The sequence below is a fragment of the Vanessa tameamea genome, chromosome 26, assembly GCF_037043105.1.
Source record: "Vanessa tameamea isolate UH-Manoa-2023 chromosome 26, ilVanTame1 primary haplotype, whole genome shotgun sequence".
Classification (NCBI taxonomy): Eukaryota; Metazoa; Arthropoda; class Insecta; order Lepidoptera; family Nymphalidae; genus Vanessa; species Vanessa tameamea.
Genome location: NC_087334.1, coordinates 3009808 through 3028017, shown reverse-complemented (window position 1 = coordinate 3028017; position 18210 = coordinate 3009808). Strand labels below are relative to the sequence as shown.

The following is an 18210-nucleotide window of genomic DNA, read 5'->3' as shown; positions in this document are numbered from 1 at the left end:
GCTGCTGAACTAGAGGGTGAAATTTGAAGGATGGTGCTAATTTCATCAGTAAAAACGGAATCAAAAAGTAAGACAGCCGCCTGCAAGTCGCTATTTTCAAATAACTCTGTTGATTAAATTAAGAAATCCCAATTATTAAACGCATAAACGTTAATTTCAGGTAATACCTTCTAGCTACAGTAGCACCAGTTTCGTAGTTTATGGAAAACATGTCTTGGAAAACATTTTTCGGTTGACACTTAAGGCTGAAGAAGCCATTCATACTTTGATGTGTATTCTAATTTTTATTACTGACAAGTTCCACCTTTACGTCGTAGAAGTTTTGCAGGTATTATGAAATATTATGTGTTAATGATTGTATTCCAGCAGTAATTTTTGTGATGATGTTTTTTTTCATTTGTGATGTTGTTGGTTGGTTGGATGGTTTAGTGAAAAGGTTGTGTAAATAAAACGATCGCAATAAAAACAATAAAATAGATTTTCATTTATTGTGAGACGAAAAATACAACAATGGGACTTATCACCTAAAATGGTTAGTGGCAGACTGTCATGTCAAAACAATCGGTTGTTAGGTAGGAGGCGGGCAGCCCCGCGCCCTACTACACAGTAGACTCCTAATTTTATGTCTTTCATCGGAAAACTCGTGGTACATAACGAATATCAACGAAAATATAGCAACGTTATACACAAAACTTTACCATGACCTCTCTAGTCACTGAAACCGTAACTAATATTATTATTAAACATGTGAAGTTTCAATAGTTTTCATTTTTTAACTAAGTTTTTTTAAAAAGGCTTTATTGATTCGAAGCTAATACTTGATTACTTACAAGATTGTTTAATAGTTTAGTAGTGATCGCGCCACCCGTCCGTCCGTCCGTCGCGGCCAGACGAGGGCGACGACGTCCGTCGCTCTACGCTCTAGTCGAGGCACAGCTCACGTGCAACGGAACGCGCCTACATACCTCACAAAATAAAACGTAACAACTCTCAATACCGCTACTATGAAACGTTCTATACAAAATTGAACATTGCTGATTCTCTAAGTCGCTCGATCATCATTTATTATTATTTTATATATTACTAATAAAAACAAGTGGGCTGCGAGCGGTCGGCCGCTGTCGTGCGACTGTCGGTTTAACTCGTCACTAGGTCCATTAAGTACATGTCTTACTTTATAAGTCGAAAATGCCACTGCTGCGATCCTACGTCGCCTATGTCTGCGCGGACGCGCCGCCGGCCCCGGGCGCCGTCGGCCGCGGACTGTCGTCTCAGGGACAGTGTCGGTCGCGTTCGTCGGTCAGTGTTCCGTCGTCACGCATTTCGTCGGTCGCGCGTTATATATTCGACGTTCGCGACACGGGGCCGGTGCGACGCGTCGCTATTGCTCGTAGAGAAAAAAATCCAAAACCAATTCTTTACATCGTAGACTATATTTTGTTTAATAAACTTGAAGTATTTATCAATAATCAATAAGTACATTATAATAATTGAATAATTAGTTTTTGTTTCATAAGAGACTAGCATTACAAATAAATACCTTCAGCTATACAATTTAATGTTTATTTCTATTTAAACATTTCGAAGATGTTTAAAGTGGACTACGTCGGTTTTTACACAAGAAAGCGCAAATCGGTTCTTGTATAGAAACTTTTCTGTTGATGCGTCTACGCTTCGAGATATGACTTAAATGTATACTTAGACTTAGGGGAAAAGGTTGTAAAAACAAAAAGTTATTGAAATTTATAACAAACACCTTAACTAATACTTCAATAATTTAGTTAAGTATACAAGGCGCGCGGGTGGGGCGGGGGCCGGGGAGCGCGCCGCTAATATCACTCGGCGTACGTACAAACGATGATGCTGCGCTACAAATGAAATAACTTTATACAAAAGGATGAGTCGAGGCGGCCGTGCGGACCCGCCCCCTCCCCGAGGCGCACCACAACATGTCTTTGACAAAAGCAATATAAAACATTTCATTCCGTGTAAGAGATGACACGATGCTACGCGAAAATTTTATTTTATTTTCAAAAAACACACGCCCATTCGCTCGTCCTCGCGCTTAAATCTAAAATTAATAATTAGACAATATTTTTATTTGTTCAACAGACGCGCGCGACTCGGCGCACGCGTATAATAATAAAATATTTTCAAAACAATCGAATAATTAAACACACTAGTTAACAATAACTCATGCTCAACACCGGCGGCGGCGAGCGGTCGGTCCGCGCGGGCCCGCCGGCGCCCGCCGCGGTCGAAACGAATACGCGCATGCTCGTTTTAAAAAATATCATCCTATACACGATCGTAGTCGTCGGCGCGACGGGGCAGTCGAGGCGACGGTCGAGGCGACGGTCGGAGCGGCGGGCGGCGGCGGGCGGCGGGCGTGGGCGGCGGGGGCGGTTACACGGCGGTCTCGGTGTGGCTGTGGCTCGACAGGCGCTCCACGTCCAGGTCGTGCGGCGCCAGCTGCTCGCGCGGCGCGTCCGCGTACTCCACGCTGGACGAGTGCGAGTAGCGCTTGGACAGCGCCGTCTGCTTGCGCAGCGCCTCGGCCAGCGCCGCGTCCGCCAGCGAGCCGCGCGAGTCCAGCCCCTGCCGGAACGCGTTCACCACGCGGATCTGCGCACCCAACCCACCGCTTATTCGCATCTCACACGCGAGGATATCGCGCTCTGGCTCACTTAAAAACTCACTCTTGATACACGATACTTGCATTGAGTGACAGACATTCAACTGGAGTTTGAGTGATAGAGTTGGAAAATCCAAAAACCAGACAGACTTGAAATATTTAAAAGCATCATGTATCAATCATTTTTATACTGACTCGCTCATGGACGATTTGCGTTCAATACATTATGAACGATTATGAAAATTAATATATTTCCAGGAAAAAATTTACGCACTCGTCCATCGACGAGGTAGTATGTGGAAAGACAAAAACAGAATTGCAGTCACACGTGGGTTCAATTTGGATTTTTTACAGGATGTGCCAATGGTGTGCTGCGCAACACGTAGAACGGTGAACATTTACTGGACTGAATCCGTTCCATTGGTTTTATATTTAAAAAAACATATACATTGGAACGTTTCATAAAATTAAATTTGAAATAGTGAGCCAGAGCTATACAGTTATAACAGAGTAGCGACGCCTTTTGATTCACCACAACGATATTTTCATGGCGAAAACAACAACAAAATATGCATTATTGAAAATCCAATATTTGACTGATCTCGTTAAAATTAGCTTGTTTTTGCCATGGAAACGGAAAAGAGTAAATCAGAAGGGAGCGCTCTCACATAAATGAAAAAATGTACATTGTTTGGAAAACATAAATAGAAGCACACCGAGCCATTAAAAGAAAGGCGTGAAGCGGTAGGTAATTCAAAATTCCAGTCACAGATAATCCACGCGCAGGTCCAGAGAAGGGGTTAAAAGGGCCCCCAAAAAAGGTGACTCAATGATTCTTCAATTATCGTACAGATCTTTTGACCCCCTCTCCAAATATTGTGTAAGTCCGCCATTGCAGGTCGAGGTGCCGGCGAGGCCACCCGCTTCCTCGCATGCCATGCAGTGAAATATGACCTACTTGCCCTCGTCAGTCTCTGTTCAGACATCGTCGCAATCGTTAAAAGTGGCGTGTCGGTGTCAGTGGTTCCATGCATTTATGCTCTGTGACTGCATTTCATCGACCTTCTCTATGTGAGCTACTCGCGAAGCTTACGCTACGCACATATGAAGCAACATTGACCACGTATCTGTTTGTCCCGGACATTAAGCAAAGCTATTACACCCGACGATTTAAATCTTCCCAAACCACGCGCTCTATGATGTGTCTCAGAAGCGTTATGCTACCCTTAAGGATTTTAAATCTAAAAGCCTGTATCACGATGGAGTCCAATGTTTATTTGATGAAAGCTTCCATGTCGAATCCTTGACGCGTTATGCATTTTTTATGGAGCTCTGATTTTGTTTATTTATGTGCAAAAATGAGGCAAAATAATATATACATACATCTACTTCAGCTGCTACGAATGATGATGATTTTTTTTTACATTTCGTTAAGATTATCAAAATTTATACCGAAAAAAATCTAAAAGTGCCCCAAAATCTAGTTTCATTTTTCATTCAAATAAAGTGAGAAAAATTTATATTATATATATATGAAAATATAAAACAACTAGTCTTTGATCTACAAAAGCGTTATGGTATCAGCGAATATTCGATATCAATAATTATATTCTTGAAATTCTTAAACAATATGATATCATCTTTTTGTAAAAAATACTTTATACAAAGTTAAGATAAAATGTTCACATACTTTGATTAAATCTTAAATTCAATTCCATAATATTACTCTAAATCTTTAACCATGAAAACATTGTGATCGGTGTTGGGCGGTGAATGGATGAGACATGTCGACATCAAACACATAACTTGTTCCGGAACCCTTTCGTATAACGTGGAACATGCACTTGTATCCATGCTCGTAATGAGTAGCATGCAAGCTGAACACTGACCGATTAATTTCAAATAAAGCAATAATACAATTATATATAATATACATGTTATAGATAAGAGAGAAGTTAAAGGGTCAGTGTGGAAAGAAAACGGAACAATAACGGATGAAACATTTGTAAGTAGAGTACAGTAAATAGTAAAACGAAACAGTAAGGACAAAGTAAAAACAAACGTAGTTGTGAGTGAAAGAGCAGGCTTTGTTTTATAATCTTACAGCTTGATCGGTAGAAGTCTTGCTGTAGGGCACAGGAATCAAGCGCTCTTGTAACTCGCCACCTATGACCTTCCGTGTGCAATGGGGATTCATGGAAAAGAAAACGAAAACAAGAACATGAAGTAAAAAGATATACGACACGAAGAGTGGCGGAACGCGCCTTGCGCTGAGATAACTGTGGTGCTTACGATCGAACGCTATGCAAAAATTAAAAATTTAAAAGGGTATATTTACAAATATTACAAAAAAAAAGAAAACAAGATTAAAAAATAAGAAATTAAATTATATGCACATAAAATCAAGTAAAATAAAAACTAAAGTTACTTAAAAATAAATCGATAAAAAAAATGGTCATAATAAAAAAATTAAGGTAAAAATAGCGTCCGATAGAATAGCAGTGAAAGATATTGCAGAGAGCGTTATTGAGTCGTACAAACTCGGGGACTGTCGGAAGCAGTGCCTCGCGAAGCGATATACAGGTCTCAGGGAGAAGATAAATTAAAAAATAGAGTAGGTTAACTAAAATAACGCAGGGTCTTCCTATAACCTTAAGAAGCACATTCATGGGTTGTGCACTTAATAACTATGTCTATACAATTCCATCCAGGGCTCCGTTACATCCATATTTCTTTATAAATAATAATAATAAACATAATAAAATCATAAATACAATATAAAAACATTGATCGAAATTTACATAAATAGCTCTCGATCGAAATAAATGCGAATTGAAGCTTAGCACTGATTTCAATTAAACAAATCATTTTGTTGTTCTGTGCGTGTGTGTCCGTGTTCGGTGTGTTTGCACACACAATCGTGTGTTCCATATCGATTATCTTCATGCGATACGATCTAATAAGCACACACATTTTATTGACGGAGTCGCTCACATACCAGATATCTATTATAATTGTAAAACATTTTATAACTACGTATAAATTAAAATATATAAGCACTATGAATAGGGTGATGGCAAATGAATGAACAACCTATTCTATACCGATTTTCGTCACAGATCATTTTTTCGTCCCCACATTTCTATGAATCTAACAACAAAATATACTTCGTGATACTAAATCTAAGATCAAAGCTGAGCATCTACTTCGAAACATAATTGAACAGCAAACGAAGTGTCCTCGTATTGTTGGTGAAATTTTATTAAGACTGTTAATAACTTACGTATAAATATTTTACAAATAAATAACTTATTCGTAAACGAATCAATTGCTTAATAATTTTTCACCGGCATTTCTAAGAGATCATGCTGTGTCGCTAACACTAGACAAGCTAAGCGGTCTCTAACATTGAGCTATCGTACAACAAACATTCTGGCCAATGTTGGACGAGAACATCTAACACTTGGCCAACATTAAGGACACAGTACACTTCCGTAGACGGCCAGTTACCTTATAATGCAGCTCCCAACGAGGCACGGGGTGAAATGAAAGTTACTTTGGAGTAGAGATACTTTATTACTAAGGTTTAATAAGAGACAAGAAGCAGTAGAACAGCAGAGTACCAGTTTATACCAAGTTCGTTGGTTCTGTAGCAGAAAATCATGCTCTGCTATTTTATTTTAAAGTGTTTTAATCTATTGGCGTGAAGAAAACCACTATAAGCGTAATATTAATTTTTTTTTGATAAAAGTTTAACTTTTATAACTATCACTTGGTGTACACCAAAACACGCATTAGATTTTTTTTCCATATATTTTAGCATAATATTTTCATTATTGTACCTAATCTTAATATTTTATAGCAGGCGATTATTTCACTACACAAAGTGCATTTACAGAGTTAAAAAAACGATATATTAACAACATATGTATATCATATTCAAATTGTTATATAAGTCACATCACACTTTCGAGATATTTAAATTTGCTTGAGACGGTTCCTGTTGTGGGCAAAGGGCTGGAAAATAAACAAAATAACCAAAAGAAATCGATAGACCAGGTAAGAATGATGTATAGTGTCATAGACAAACTAACTACTTTTAAATCATAGAAGATTCTATTTCTAATAAATATCTACTTCATGCATTTAATAGTAGTTTATTGAAATATTACATCGAGATATACACCGAGAAGGCTTCATTCAACTAACAGGAAAATATAGAATTACTAAAAATTCAGAGCAGCACAGCCCATACCGCAAACATTAAAGACGATTTTCTCTATATTAAACTATGTAACAATTATACACAAATTGATCGAAAACATCTAATAATGCATTCAATAAATAATAAAATAATAATAATATCAAGCAAATTTGAATATCACTTATTATTTAAAAGTTCAAAGCACTCGGTAGCAGAAAAATGTATTAATTCATAAATATGGCACATGAATTATTCGTTAGAAAATTAATATTTTCATTATAAAAATTTTTACATATGCACAACACACAACAACGTCATAGAACATCCATTAAAAACTAAAAGGAAAATGTTATTTAGAATATTTACAAAAAAGTTATTTATATAACCATTTCGTAAAAAAATAAACATAAGTGCATATAAATCACTTTTTAGCTATAAATGATTGTTTTTTTTTATTAATTTTATAGCTAAGTATTCCAATCTAAAACAGTGCACCATAAGTTTTAAATCTATATTTTATATTTTGCAAATTTTCTAATATTTTTCCTTATTCTAGTATTTTTAGTAAACATTTTCAAGTCATAATTAATTATACTACATTTACAGTTTAATAGATATTTACGGAAAAGTGAAAGATTTCTTTACGGAGATTATATTTTTAGAGAAAGATTAAAAATGTTTAAAGGCTTCGTTTATTTAATTTTTATTGGCAGTTAATATTTGATCACTTCGATACGATTATATTAAGCTTCAGCTCATTTTATTCAAAAATGTTTTTAGATTATAACTTTTTTTGGTAAACACGTTTAAATAAGTCTTCCATAATTTTGTAAAAAATTGTATAATTTTAGTGTAAAACTTTTGATGTTTTAGTCGATTTTAGTTTAGTGTTTAGTTAGTTTTAGTCATCGCTCTGATGCGACACCGGGCTGAGTGCTGGCAAGGAGCTGCCGCCGGATTGGACGCTGATCCTCCTGTGCTCCGCCAAATAATTATTGACAAATATCCTGCGGCCGGCCAATATGTCCGCTTTTTGCTGCAAAACAACATGACGCAGGCGTCAGTGAGCCGCAGCACACGGGCCTCCGCAGCTACACTACTTGTAACCAAACTGCTCGGTGTTGCCAATACGAAAAAAGAAAAAGGGTTCGCGGCATTCCAAAACCAAATATTTTAAAGAAAAACGATTATTATTATTTTTGTATTATGGTATTTTGGCGTAGAATTATAGCGTATTCTGTAAGGTTAGTAGAAAAAATTTAGTATGTTGGTTTTAGAATTCCAAAACTACTTGAAGTGAGGAATTTTAATAGCTGTTAATAGAAAATGTATTAAAAAAATTTAGGTAGCAGTTTCGTTACTAATTAAGTGCCTAAATTTAACTAGGATAGGGGCATTCACACTAGCTTGGGGGAGGGCAGTCCAGGGCATCCAGTAGCAATGAAAATATATAAAATATATTGTTTAAAGAAAAATACCGTGTTGGAAAGCTACTACTACGTAATAAGTTAACAGAATCCGGTATGTGAGCTAGAACACGACGCAGTATACTCAGTGCGGTATCGCCCCAGGTACTGTCAAATGAAATATCGGTACAATTGAAATAAATACTTTTATTAAAATGAGTTTTAATATTAAGATGATTGTATATATGCCGGTTAAGTATATAAGTATATTTAACACTAAAAGTAGTTACATGTAACTCAAAAATAAGATAATGAAATCAACTTATTAAATAAGTACTTACACAACCGAGTCAACGATAAAAATTAGAAAAAAAAAATAATAATAAATGAAAAAAAATCTACAGGTCTCCTTTTTGAGTTTTGAAATGATAAATTGTATTTAATACTTAATTTCTAGTTTTGGTGTAATAGTGGAGATATTAAATTAACGATATTTTTTTTTTGTATTTTTTTTAGCTGCTTATAAACTAAACTTAGAGGTTTGGTAGTTATTGTGATGAGAAAAGTACAATTAATTTAAGAAAAAAAAAATGAACATTGACGTTCTATGCGTATAAAGTATGTTAAAATTGAGACTCAGTTTACGCAATGTAAATAATAAATAAAATTAATATATAGCATTTATAAACTATATAATCAAATAGTCTACCAAACATCTAATTTAAATTAAAAAAAAAAAACTTGTGCATACTCACAGACATCTGTATACATGCAAAATGCTGTAACATAAGCATGATCACACTTTAAATGCGAAGCAAAAATTAATTAAGAATTACAAAAAAAAGAAAACAACATTTGTACCAAATTTAAAATAAAACATCTTCAATAGATACTCTGTACTTACAAGCTAAGAGGCAGCCATTTTGTTGACGCGCAAGTCACAAAATGGCGGCTTGCGTTATTTACCTCCGACACGAGGTGTCGGTTAGTTAAACCTACTACTGAGCGATTTCGTGTTTTGTACGTAGAAGTTAAGATCGTAAATTCATAAGCCAGAGCGTGTATGTACCGAAGACGTCAGAGAACGTGCAACACGGGCGTCATGCGTCACTACTACTGTACAGTACTTTGATTACTGACGAGTACCTACTTCGTGGTCGGGCGGCGGCTTGCAGCGAAGCCTACTCGACTCAGACCTAAACTTACCGTTAACATCTGAAATAGAGCGTTCTTTCTAAAACTGGGCGGCCCCCACCATAACAAATACTATTGAAAGAAAATGCTATGGAATTTGCTTGAAAATTTATTAATTGTAAATAGTTCTCGTAACATTTCGCATACGTTCTACAGGTTTTCGTTCAGTTCACACATCGTTCGTTAGCTCTCTCAGTCGGAAAGCGTCGTGTCCCATTCATATTAAACTTCAGGTAGGCGTATACAAGGTCAATATAGTTATTATAGATTACATAGTGATCTTCTATAAGTATAATCTGATTAAAATAACATATAGTTATTGATATATTAATTGTAGATCTAATTGTATCCCAGTTTTAGGCAGAAACAGGGTATAAGTGGTCCCAAAATTTACTATGAAACAAAACACCAAGGCTGCCGATCGGAGCTCCTCGAGGTCGTCCCACGGTCGAGGGAGCTCCTCGTACACACGTTACTACTCACACAAAAAGCTCGTGAGAATCTCATTAAGTATTATTAGTTATTTAGTAAAATTTTAAGAGTCAAAAGTTAAGATACATTTTTACTTTAAGGAGTTAAGATTAAGTTCTCGATTTTTCGTAACAGCTATACAAAATATCACTGCTCTGATATACATATAAAGACGTTCGAGAAAATTACAAACTTATTTACATACAGTATCGTCTCTAGAGTAGCAGTGTTCGTTAATTCGTCCGAGTCGGAGCGCCTCGGCGGAGTCGTTCGACCTACGCGGGCTCGGGCCGGCAGAGGCTACCTCCGAATCCTAAATACTCTCCGCGCTATGGAAACTTTAACATTACGAAACTTCAACAGGTCACAAAATAATACAAATCGAAAACGTACAGGAGCGCTCCGGCGCGGTAACAGGCACGATCGGTCTAGGAGCCTAACGACGTCGGGCCTCGCCTATCCGTACGGTTTATTGCTATCGGCTACCTAGATCTAAATTTTCAACACTTAACAAAAATCTTATCGCACTAGATCGAGACGGGTCGCGGGTCGCGAGCGCGTTAAGTACGGGCGGCTCAGAATATGGTGGTCTCGGTGCGCGGCGCGGCCGGCACGTCGTCCGCGTCGATGTAGGCGATGTCCGGCGGCGCGGCGCGCAGGCGCGAGCGCAGGCCGGCCGCCGAGTGCGCCGACAGCCGCTCCTCCAGGTCCTCGAGCGTCGACTTGAACGCGCGCACCACGCGCAGCTGCAACCAACACACGGGTGACGGCCTCCGACACACCCTCGCCCGCCACCCGCCGCGCCTACTCGCCGACTCGCCGACTCGCCACCGATACGCAAGAGTGTGGTGTGGATGTTCCGCCCGCTCGCGCCGACCGGTCGGCTCCTTCCGCGACCGCGACCGTACGGGTGCCGGCGACCGCCGCGAGATACGAGTGGCCTCGATGAGGGGAGAACTCTACATGAGATAAGAAGCGGGGAGGGGAGTGCTCGGAGTGCCAAGTATCGATAGCGCGAGTGGAGACAGGGTGCGCGGGGCGACGGTGCCAGATGAGGGCGACATCTACAGCCAGAGACGTGGGAGATGCAAACAGACGAACAGAACAGATCTATAAGGGTGCTTCCGGTGAGTCTCCGACACTGCCATCGATCACCGTTACCGACGACGTGACACATCTCGTGGTATTTAAAGCTTTAAACGAAAATAGAATATAAAGCCGTGATATTTTCGGATTTGAGTGTTTTTAAATTTTCGAAAGAGTGATCTTTTAGAAGAAGAGAACAAAAAAAACAAACAAAACGAAAAAAAAAATCAACTTAAAACGAAACAGAAAAGCCAATTATGATAGTGATTGCAGTTGCTTTAGAAAAAACCTAAAAGGTCCGTGGTCACACGTTTCTGAAAAATTTGTTTGAAATGCTTTTAACGCAAATTTAAGCGAAACTCTAAGATTACAAAACGATCGCAAACGTGACAGTGTCGAGTGACTCGCCGCAAGCGTGCCGTGTGGGAGTCAGGCACGCTAGGCGCTAACCGCTAGAGCGCTAGGGCTAGACTAGGGCTAGGCTAGGCTAGGGCTAGGGCTAGGGGTGGGTGTACCGTGAGCGTCCGTCGCACGCAGCGCGCCGCCAGCCGCCGCGCCCGCCACTACACCTCCGTCTCCAACACCGGCCGGGGCTGCCAACAACATCTCTCTACGACGCGCGGCTCGCCCCATTCGACACCGTCCTACGCCACGCAGCCCTAGCTTTACAACCGCTCGCCCAGATATGGGACAACACTCACTCTTTCCCCCCTCTTTACAAAAACCGAAGACGACTATGAGATCGATATGCCCACTGGACATATCGTCACCCTTTTTCGTCTGAACATAGTACGAGGATTTGCTCGTCCGACGTCATCTATGTAGTTGAAAATCATTGCAAGGTAAAACCATTCTGGAGTAGTTGACTTTCAACTACTTTCACATAATTTGAGCACATAGTGCAGAAAAATCAATGAAGTGATGAGACGAAGATATATTGCTCAGAGAGGAAGAATCCTGTAAATTCATAGACGGACCCGAAAGTTCTTGCTTTTAATTCGCTTGTAAGTAATGCATTGGATTTGGATACTAAGAAAACATTAATGAAATCTAATTTCTAAGTTTTAATAAATAATATCATTCCAAATAAATACTTTGTTTCAAAATTAATTTGTTGAAAGAAAAATCAATGATCGGTCAAATAAATGTTCGTATTAAACAAAAAAAAAAAACCTCGAATTCGATCTTGAAAACATGCCATCGTATGTAAAAAGGTAAAATAATTATTTAAGATGAAACAGATGACGTCGGGACGATCAAAAAATTTGTGTCCCAAAAGTATTATTAAAGAACAAAATTGTCCCCATATCTGTCGTAGCTACAAGCAGGCCAACACGGAAAAACAGACTGTTTATAGAGTATACATATAATAAAATTGTGAACAATTGGTGTCTGTACATGGAAAATTATGGGACAATTAGTGTTTGGCGATGATGTTAACGACGATGTTATAAAATTTATAAGTCGTGTCCTGTCCGCTCGTCAAAATGGCACTAATGAAGATTTGGTGAGGCGAAGAATTAATTTCAACCGGCTTTTCACAGTTTAATTTCACAGATAATACCATGTCTAGGGTCAGAGAATCGGCCAGGGAGTTGAGAGATACATTGAGTTTTTTATAATCTTGTATATACATATACATGCACACGAAAGAACGCGGGCCCAGCTGGTAACCAAACAAAAAGAGAATTGTGTCGGTGTAAAATGAGGCATGTTCGCGGCCGGTCGGCCAGTGTCACGTGATAGATATATGACTTGAAGTGCCAACGTAAACAAAAATAAACATAAAATAAACTTAATAAGAATGAGGAACTGAAAATTATAAGAGAGGAGTCGAATCGAGGCCTCAGCTACCCTGTAGATCAACTGCTACACTACGCCTAAACAACGCAGGGGAATGACACCTAGAGATGCTTGGACCAGGGTTCACTACCAATCAGTCGCCGTGATAACACCTAAAATATGCCAAAGTACAATGGCTTTAACGTCATTCACGTATTTACCATGGTTGCATTATTTATATGTGAATTTTATAGCATATTTTAAATTTTAATCTATTTCAAATTCCATACGTCTCTATGGTGGTGGCTCGCGTTTACTATCTCGCACGTTTTAGTATGGATCTTTGATGTTAACACACACACTTAAATTACTAGCATGCCATTTTTTATTTTAGTATTAAACATCCAATTTCGGGAGCCAAGGAGGAACTTGCCTACATGTTTAGTTTTTGACGATGTTAATGCTGTTCATCGACTTTATATTTTATATTTTATTTATATATTTATATTTATTTATATTTTATGCTGACGTAGTGTAGTTAATGATACAGCTATAACATCGACACAAAAAGTTAGGAAGCTACACAAAGTCACTGTTTTGGTTATATTTCCTTTTTATTCGGAACGTGTTATTTTCTACGTGTTACTCACCAAACGCCGACTCGGCAAGATGATCTTCTATATACACAATACATACGGACACTACAACAAGCCTAACAAAATACGGCAAAATAACACAATGAAGGCATCTTTCCAACGGCAAGGCAAGGCAAAACTACAGACATAAAACTCTTCGCCGTCCAGTTTGACGCTTACACCCCTGACTGACGACATACCCCCGAGACACGGCTCAAAAGGACATACACATACAAAAAGAAAAACAAAACAAAAATAAAATAAAAACAAATAAAAACACATAAAAACATTGACAATACAACGGCAAAGGAAAGAGACGGGTTCGACCGAGACGGTTAACTTGGTTAGTACGGCGAGCAATCACGGCATGCTCCAATTGGTATAAAACTAATCATTTCTTGTTCAAGAAAAATCCACGCCACACTCAAGTAAATTAACGTACTTTTAACGGCAGTAACCGAATACGATCAGATATAAAAATAATACATTTAAAATAATCAAAAAATTTGAGAAATAATTTAAATTAACAAGTTACTGCTCATTTATATCGGTAACGTATGTTAGTGGTACGGTACGCCGTGCGGACCGACAGCGGGATCGTAAACGAACGGCGTTTCAACTCATTCATTCAAACAGAGCTGGGTTGCTTTGGATCAGTAGCGAGGATGTATCGGGTTGGCGTTTCACAAGCAAAAAAAAACACTATTCATTATAATAATAAATTAAAAAACATACAAAAAATAGTAAAAAAAAAATTAAAAAAAAATCAAACAGTCAGTATGACTAAATAAAAGATAGAGAGAAAAGAAACAGTCATATTCATATCGCGATGTGGTTGATGTTGAGTGATAGTATCTATCGGGGTATAGTCATAGTAACTGTTTGAGGATACGCAATGAGGGATAAGTAACATCGTCACAGCCTACATAAATCGCATGCCAATAGGGTGAAGTGGGGGGAGGCGGTACAGTCAACACGGGTTATATAAATGATAAAAGAAATAACTATCGGGAAGCGTCAGACTGTATTTCGGTACTGCGGAACATGCATGGCCGTAACTCGCGATGTTTAGACAAACTAGTGTACTTCTAACTGGGCTGGGCCCGGTTTCATGACGTCCAGAAAGAGACAGTAATACGTGAGAGCGAGAGCTATAGACTGAAAGGTATAGTCGAGTTGAGATATTGAAAAAGCACGTAAGAGTCAAGAAACAGGATGTCATGAAACCAGGTTCGAAATTAATAGTTTTAAGATAAAATCTATTTAACATTGTTCGGTTGCCAATTTCTTATCATTCTAATTAATATTTATTTACTAATATATCAAAAATCATATCAATAAAATTAGCGATCGAACAATTTTCCACTACGTTAATGGGCCAAAATAATAGCGTAACTACTCATTACTCTGTAAAGTGTTTCTCTGTGGGCTTGGAAATAATAACTATCGTAATAGAACAGAAGTATAGGAGAGTGAGAAAAAAAATAAAAAAAAATAAACGACTTGTGAAAGTAAAACAAAAAAGAAAAACATAATTAAAATGTAACAAAATGAAAACGTACGTTAAGTCTGAAAGTTTGAATTCATTATCGATTACTTTTAACTCGAGTCGTTATACGACTGACATTACGGAACTGTGAATAATCCGGCTTACTGATTACTGTAACCAATAAATCAAATAATGTGTAACAAAATGAATTAGCGTTCTATATAATCAATTGTTCTATGACGGTCTCTATATATGATAATATGCATAGTATTGAAAAATGGTGGTTAATCGATTTGTATGCAAAAGTATTAAAATAATATATATATATATATATATAAATGGACAATAATATCGACTTAGCGTAGGATGCCCACGGTATCCGCAGTGTTGACCTGTTGATACTTGATACTGCTAGATTTAAACAGTACTGCTGTAACCTCAAAACTTATCCCTCTTTCATCTACACGATCACTTTCTGCCACTTCTATCATTGTTATTTATTCAAAATTATTTAATCATACATCGTAACTGCAATTAGTCTACTTTATAATTAATTATTTTTAATACTGACACGATTATAAAGTTAATTATTTACAGTTACGATGAATGACAAATCTCGAAATTAATTGTTCAATTAAATTTCTGTTTTTTTTTTTTTTTTTTTAATTTTATATAACCATAATTTGCAAAAGTTAATAATTAATCTTACATAGTTATGAATATTTAAAATATATTAATATAAAAAATTGCAAGATATGGTTATAAAAAAATCCTAACAATAGTTATTTAATCGTTCTTTAAAGAAGAGCTGTATAAATAACTATATAGTGTAACCTTTAGAAAATATTGCGAACAAATATAGTACCCACATAATTTCTTTTGCATTTCAGCACAATTTAAGCTCAATATAACTTTTCGGTAAAGCAAATTTTCCCACATTAACCCGGTGACCATATCAGACGCCATTTTGCTGAGAATGGCGTTTAATACGATAGACTAATTTTGCCAGAAAAGCTTTCTCGAAACGGGCGACTATGTGACGACGTTTATGTGTTAAAAATGTTCTAAAATTGTAAAGATTTTGAAGAAAAATAACAGTTTATTTTTTTTTATCTGAGACTAAATGTGAATTTTAATTTTACAAATAAATAATTATTTTATATTATCACTTAATGGACTTTGAACTGTTTTCAATGAAATTGAACCTGACGTTAAACATGTTAGGTATAGTATGCGTGCACAGAGTCGCCACACAGCCGCCGCACGCCCCCCACACGCCCCCCTCCCGCCGCGGCTCGTACCTGTGTCTGCAGGCGCGTGAGGCCGCGTATCCACAGGATCTGCCCGGCGCGGGGCTTCTTGTCGAGGTCGGCGTCGTAGTCCGGTCCGGGCTGGATGGTCTCCGGGTCGGGCTGGCCGCGGCCCCAGCTGCCGGCGGATGTAAGATTAATGGGCCGGTAGACATGTCCCGGAGGGTAAGAGACGCCTGCTTATTTCTGTGTATTCCATCACACGCTCATCGATGCCCTAAGATTGGCAAGAAATCTATTCCAAGAGAGAAGTATTCCAAGAGGCCTACCTCTATCCCTAGTTCGACAGATAACTATTGCAAATAGACATCTAAAAATTAAATTCTAGATCTAATATATATCAATCTCAGATGGGGTTCGAGCTACATTTAGAAAATTTACATAAATGATAGTCTTATAATAATTAATATATATTTACAAAGATATACTGTACGACTAACTAATTTTTACACTATATACTCTGTGGATGGCGTCTCGTGTTGAAACGTGACGTCATCAGTGTAAGGCACGTTCACTCACGCAGTCTCGCGCCTCATTTTTGTGTTCTTAGAGGAAACTTCGGTAAGAGACGTCCGCGGGGTTGGAGAGTGACTTCGACTTTTAAAGTTTATGCACCACTCACAACATCTTGGAGTTAATGGGTGTGTTAATTTACAATACATTTTATTCACTGGTAACTCTGGTATTATATCAATTACTTAATTTAACAAGAAATAGTAACAGGTCATTTTAAAAGTAACATTTTATAATATTTTGTAATACGACGGAACACCTAAGAAAAGTATATAATATATATTTTCTTTAAATTAAAATACAGAAAGCAAAGTACTTGTTTTATAAAGAAAAAAGATCGTTATAAACCGATATTGATTCAATCATTAAGTATTCTTAAAGTTTTTTAAAAGAATCGAAATATATCTTACTATATTTTCTAGTAACCACCGGTAGCTCACTCACCTGAGCTTCTTGGGTATCTTCCTAGTGGGCACTGTGGTGACGAGCTGTCCCCACACCAGCGTGCCGGCTCCGAAGAACAGGCACCACAACCACTGGTCTATCGTGAGCCCCGCCGTGCTGAACGCCATGCCGCCGAACTGGATTATTATCACCTGGAATTTGGACAGCGGTGGAATTACATTGAGTGGCGGTTACGGCGTTTCGTAACTGCAAGTTTATTACACAATACATAAATAGTACTTAAATTTGAGAATCGGTTTTATATTGTGAAGCTTAATAAATTCTAAGTGGTGTTTTAAGGATAGTTTTATAGTTCGTATCGTTGTCAATTTTATAATTTTTAGGTAAAATAACTTACCACTTGAAGTTCGAACATCTGCACCGTGTTTAATAAATCTCTTCATAGATAATCTAACTAGAAAAAACGAAATATGTCGAATGTTACCTGAGATAAAGCGGTTCCGATCCAAATAGAGTAAAAGATGGGGTTGGTAAAAAGCCCCTCGAACACATTTCTCTGGCCGTGGATCTTTCGCGCGTTGATTTCGTTGAAGAGGGTCATCATCACGAACGTGTTGAATATGATTGTGAAGTGTTGGGAGGGTTCCGAGCTGAGTTGCTGGCCACGGCCCGATGGGATGTTTAACATTCTATCGCCTGTTCCGATGAAAGTTATTTCAACCAAACTATTAAACAGTTACACTAAGTGAACTTTTTTCAAATTCTAGTCGCTATAAATTATAAATCTTGATTAATACAATAGTATTATTGTCTAATTATTAGATGGACTGACAAATGGGCTACCTGATGGTGAGTGGTCACCATCGCGCATAGACACTGGCGCCGTATGAAATATTAACCTTTCCATACGACTCCAATGCGACCAACTTTGGGAACAAAGATCACTCACCCTTCAAACGGGAAAACAAAAATATTAAGTATTGCTGTTTGGATATGGAATAGACGATGAGCGGTCGGTCCCTTGCACAAAGCCCTACCACCAAGTAATAATATGTATTATATATTTTTTGTTTTATTAAT

The 18210-nt window shown here is 37.8% G+C and overlaps 1 protein-coding gene across 11 annotated transcripts in view; it reads right to left on the bottom strand.

The window, feature by feature from the left end:
• Positions 1-460: 460 nt before the first annotated feature.
• Positions 461-18210, bottom strand: part of Pmca (plasma membrane calcium ATPase) — a 172159-nt gene continuing 154409 nt past the window's right edge. For 8 of the 11 annotated variants that reach the window (XM_064219169.1, XM_064219170.1, XM_064219171.1 and 5 more), the window contains 5 exons: positions 17615-17826; positions 17170-17321; positions 16204-16330; positions 4740-4808; positions 461-2625 (listed from right to left, as the gene is read on the bottom strand). In XM_064219169.1, the coding sequence (XP_064075239.1) occupies positions 2407-2625; positions 4740-4808; positions 16204-16330; positions 17170-17321; positions 17615-17826 (779 nt within the window). In that variant the 3' untranslated portion in view covers positions 461-2406. Of the gene's footprint in view, positions 2626-4739; positions 4809-8437; positions 10657-11511; positions 11641-16203; positions 16331-17169; positions 17322-17614; positions 17827-18210 lie in introns of those variants that run through there. The other 3 variants (XM_064219177.1, XM_064219176.1, XM_064219178.1) reach the window with 2 other exon arrangements.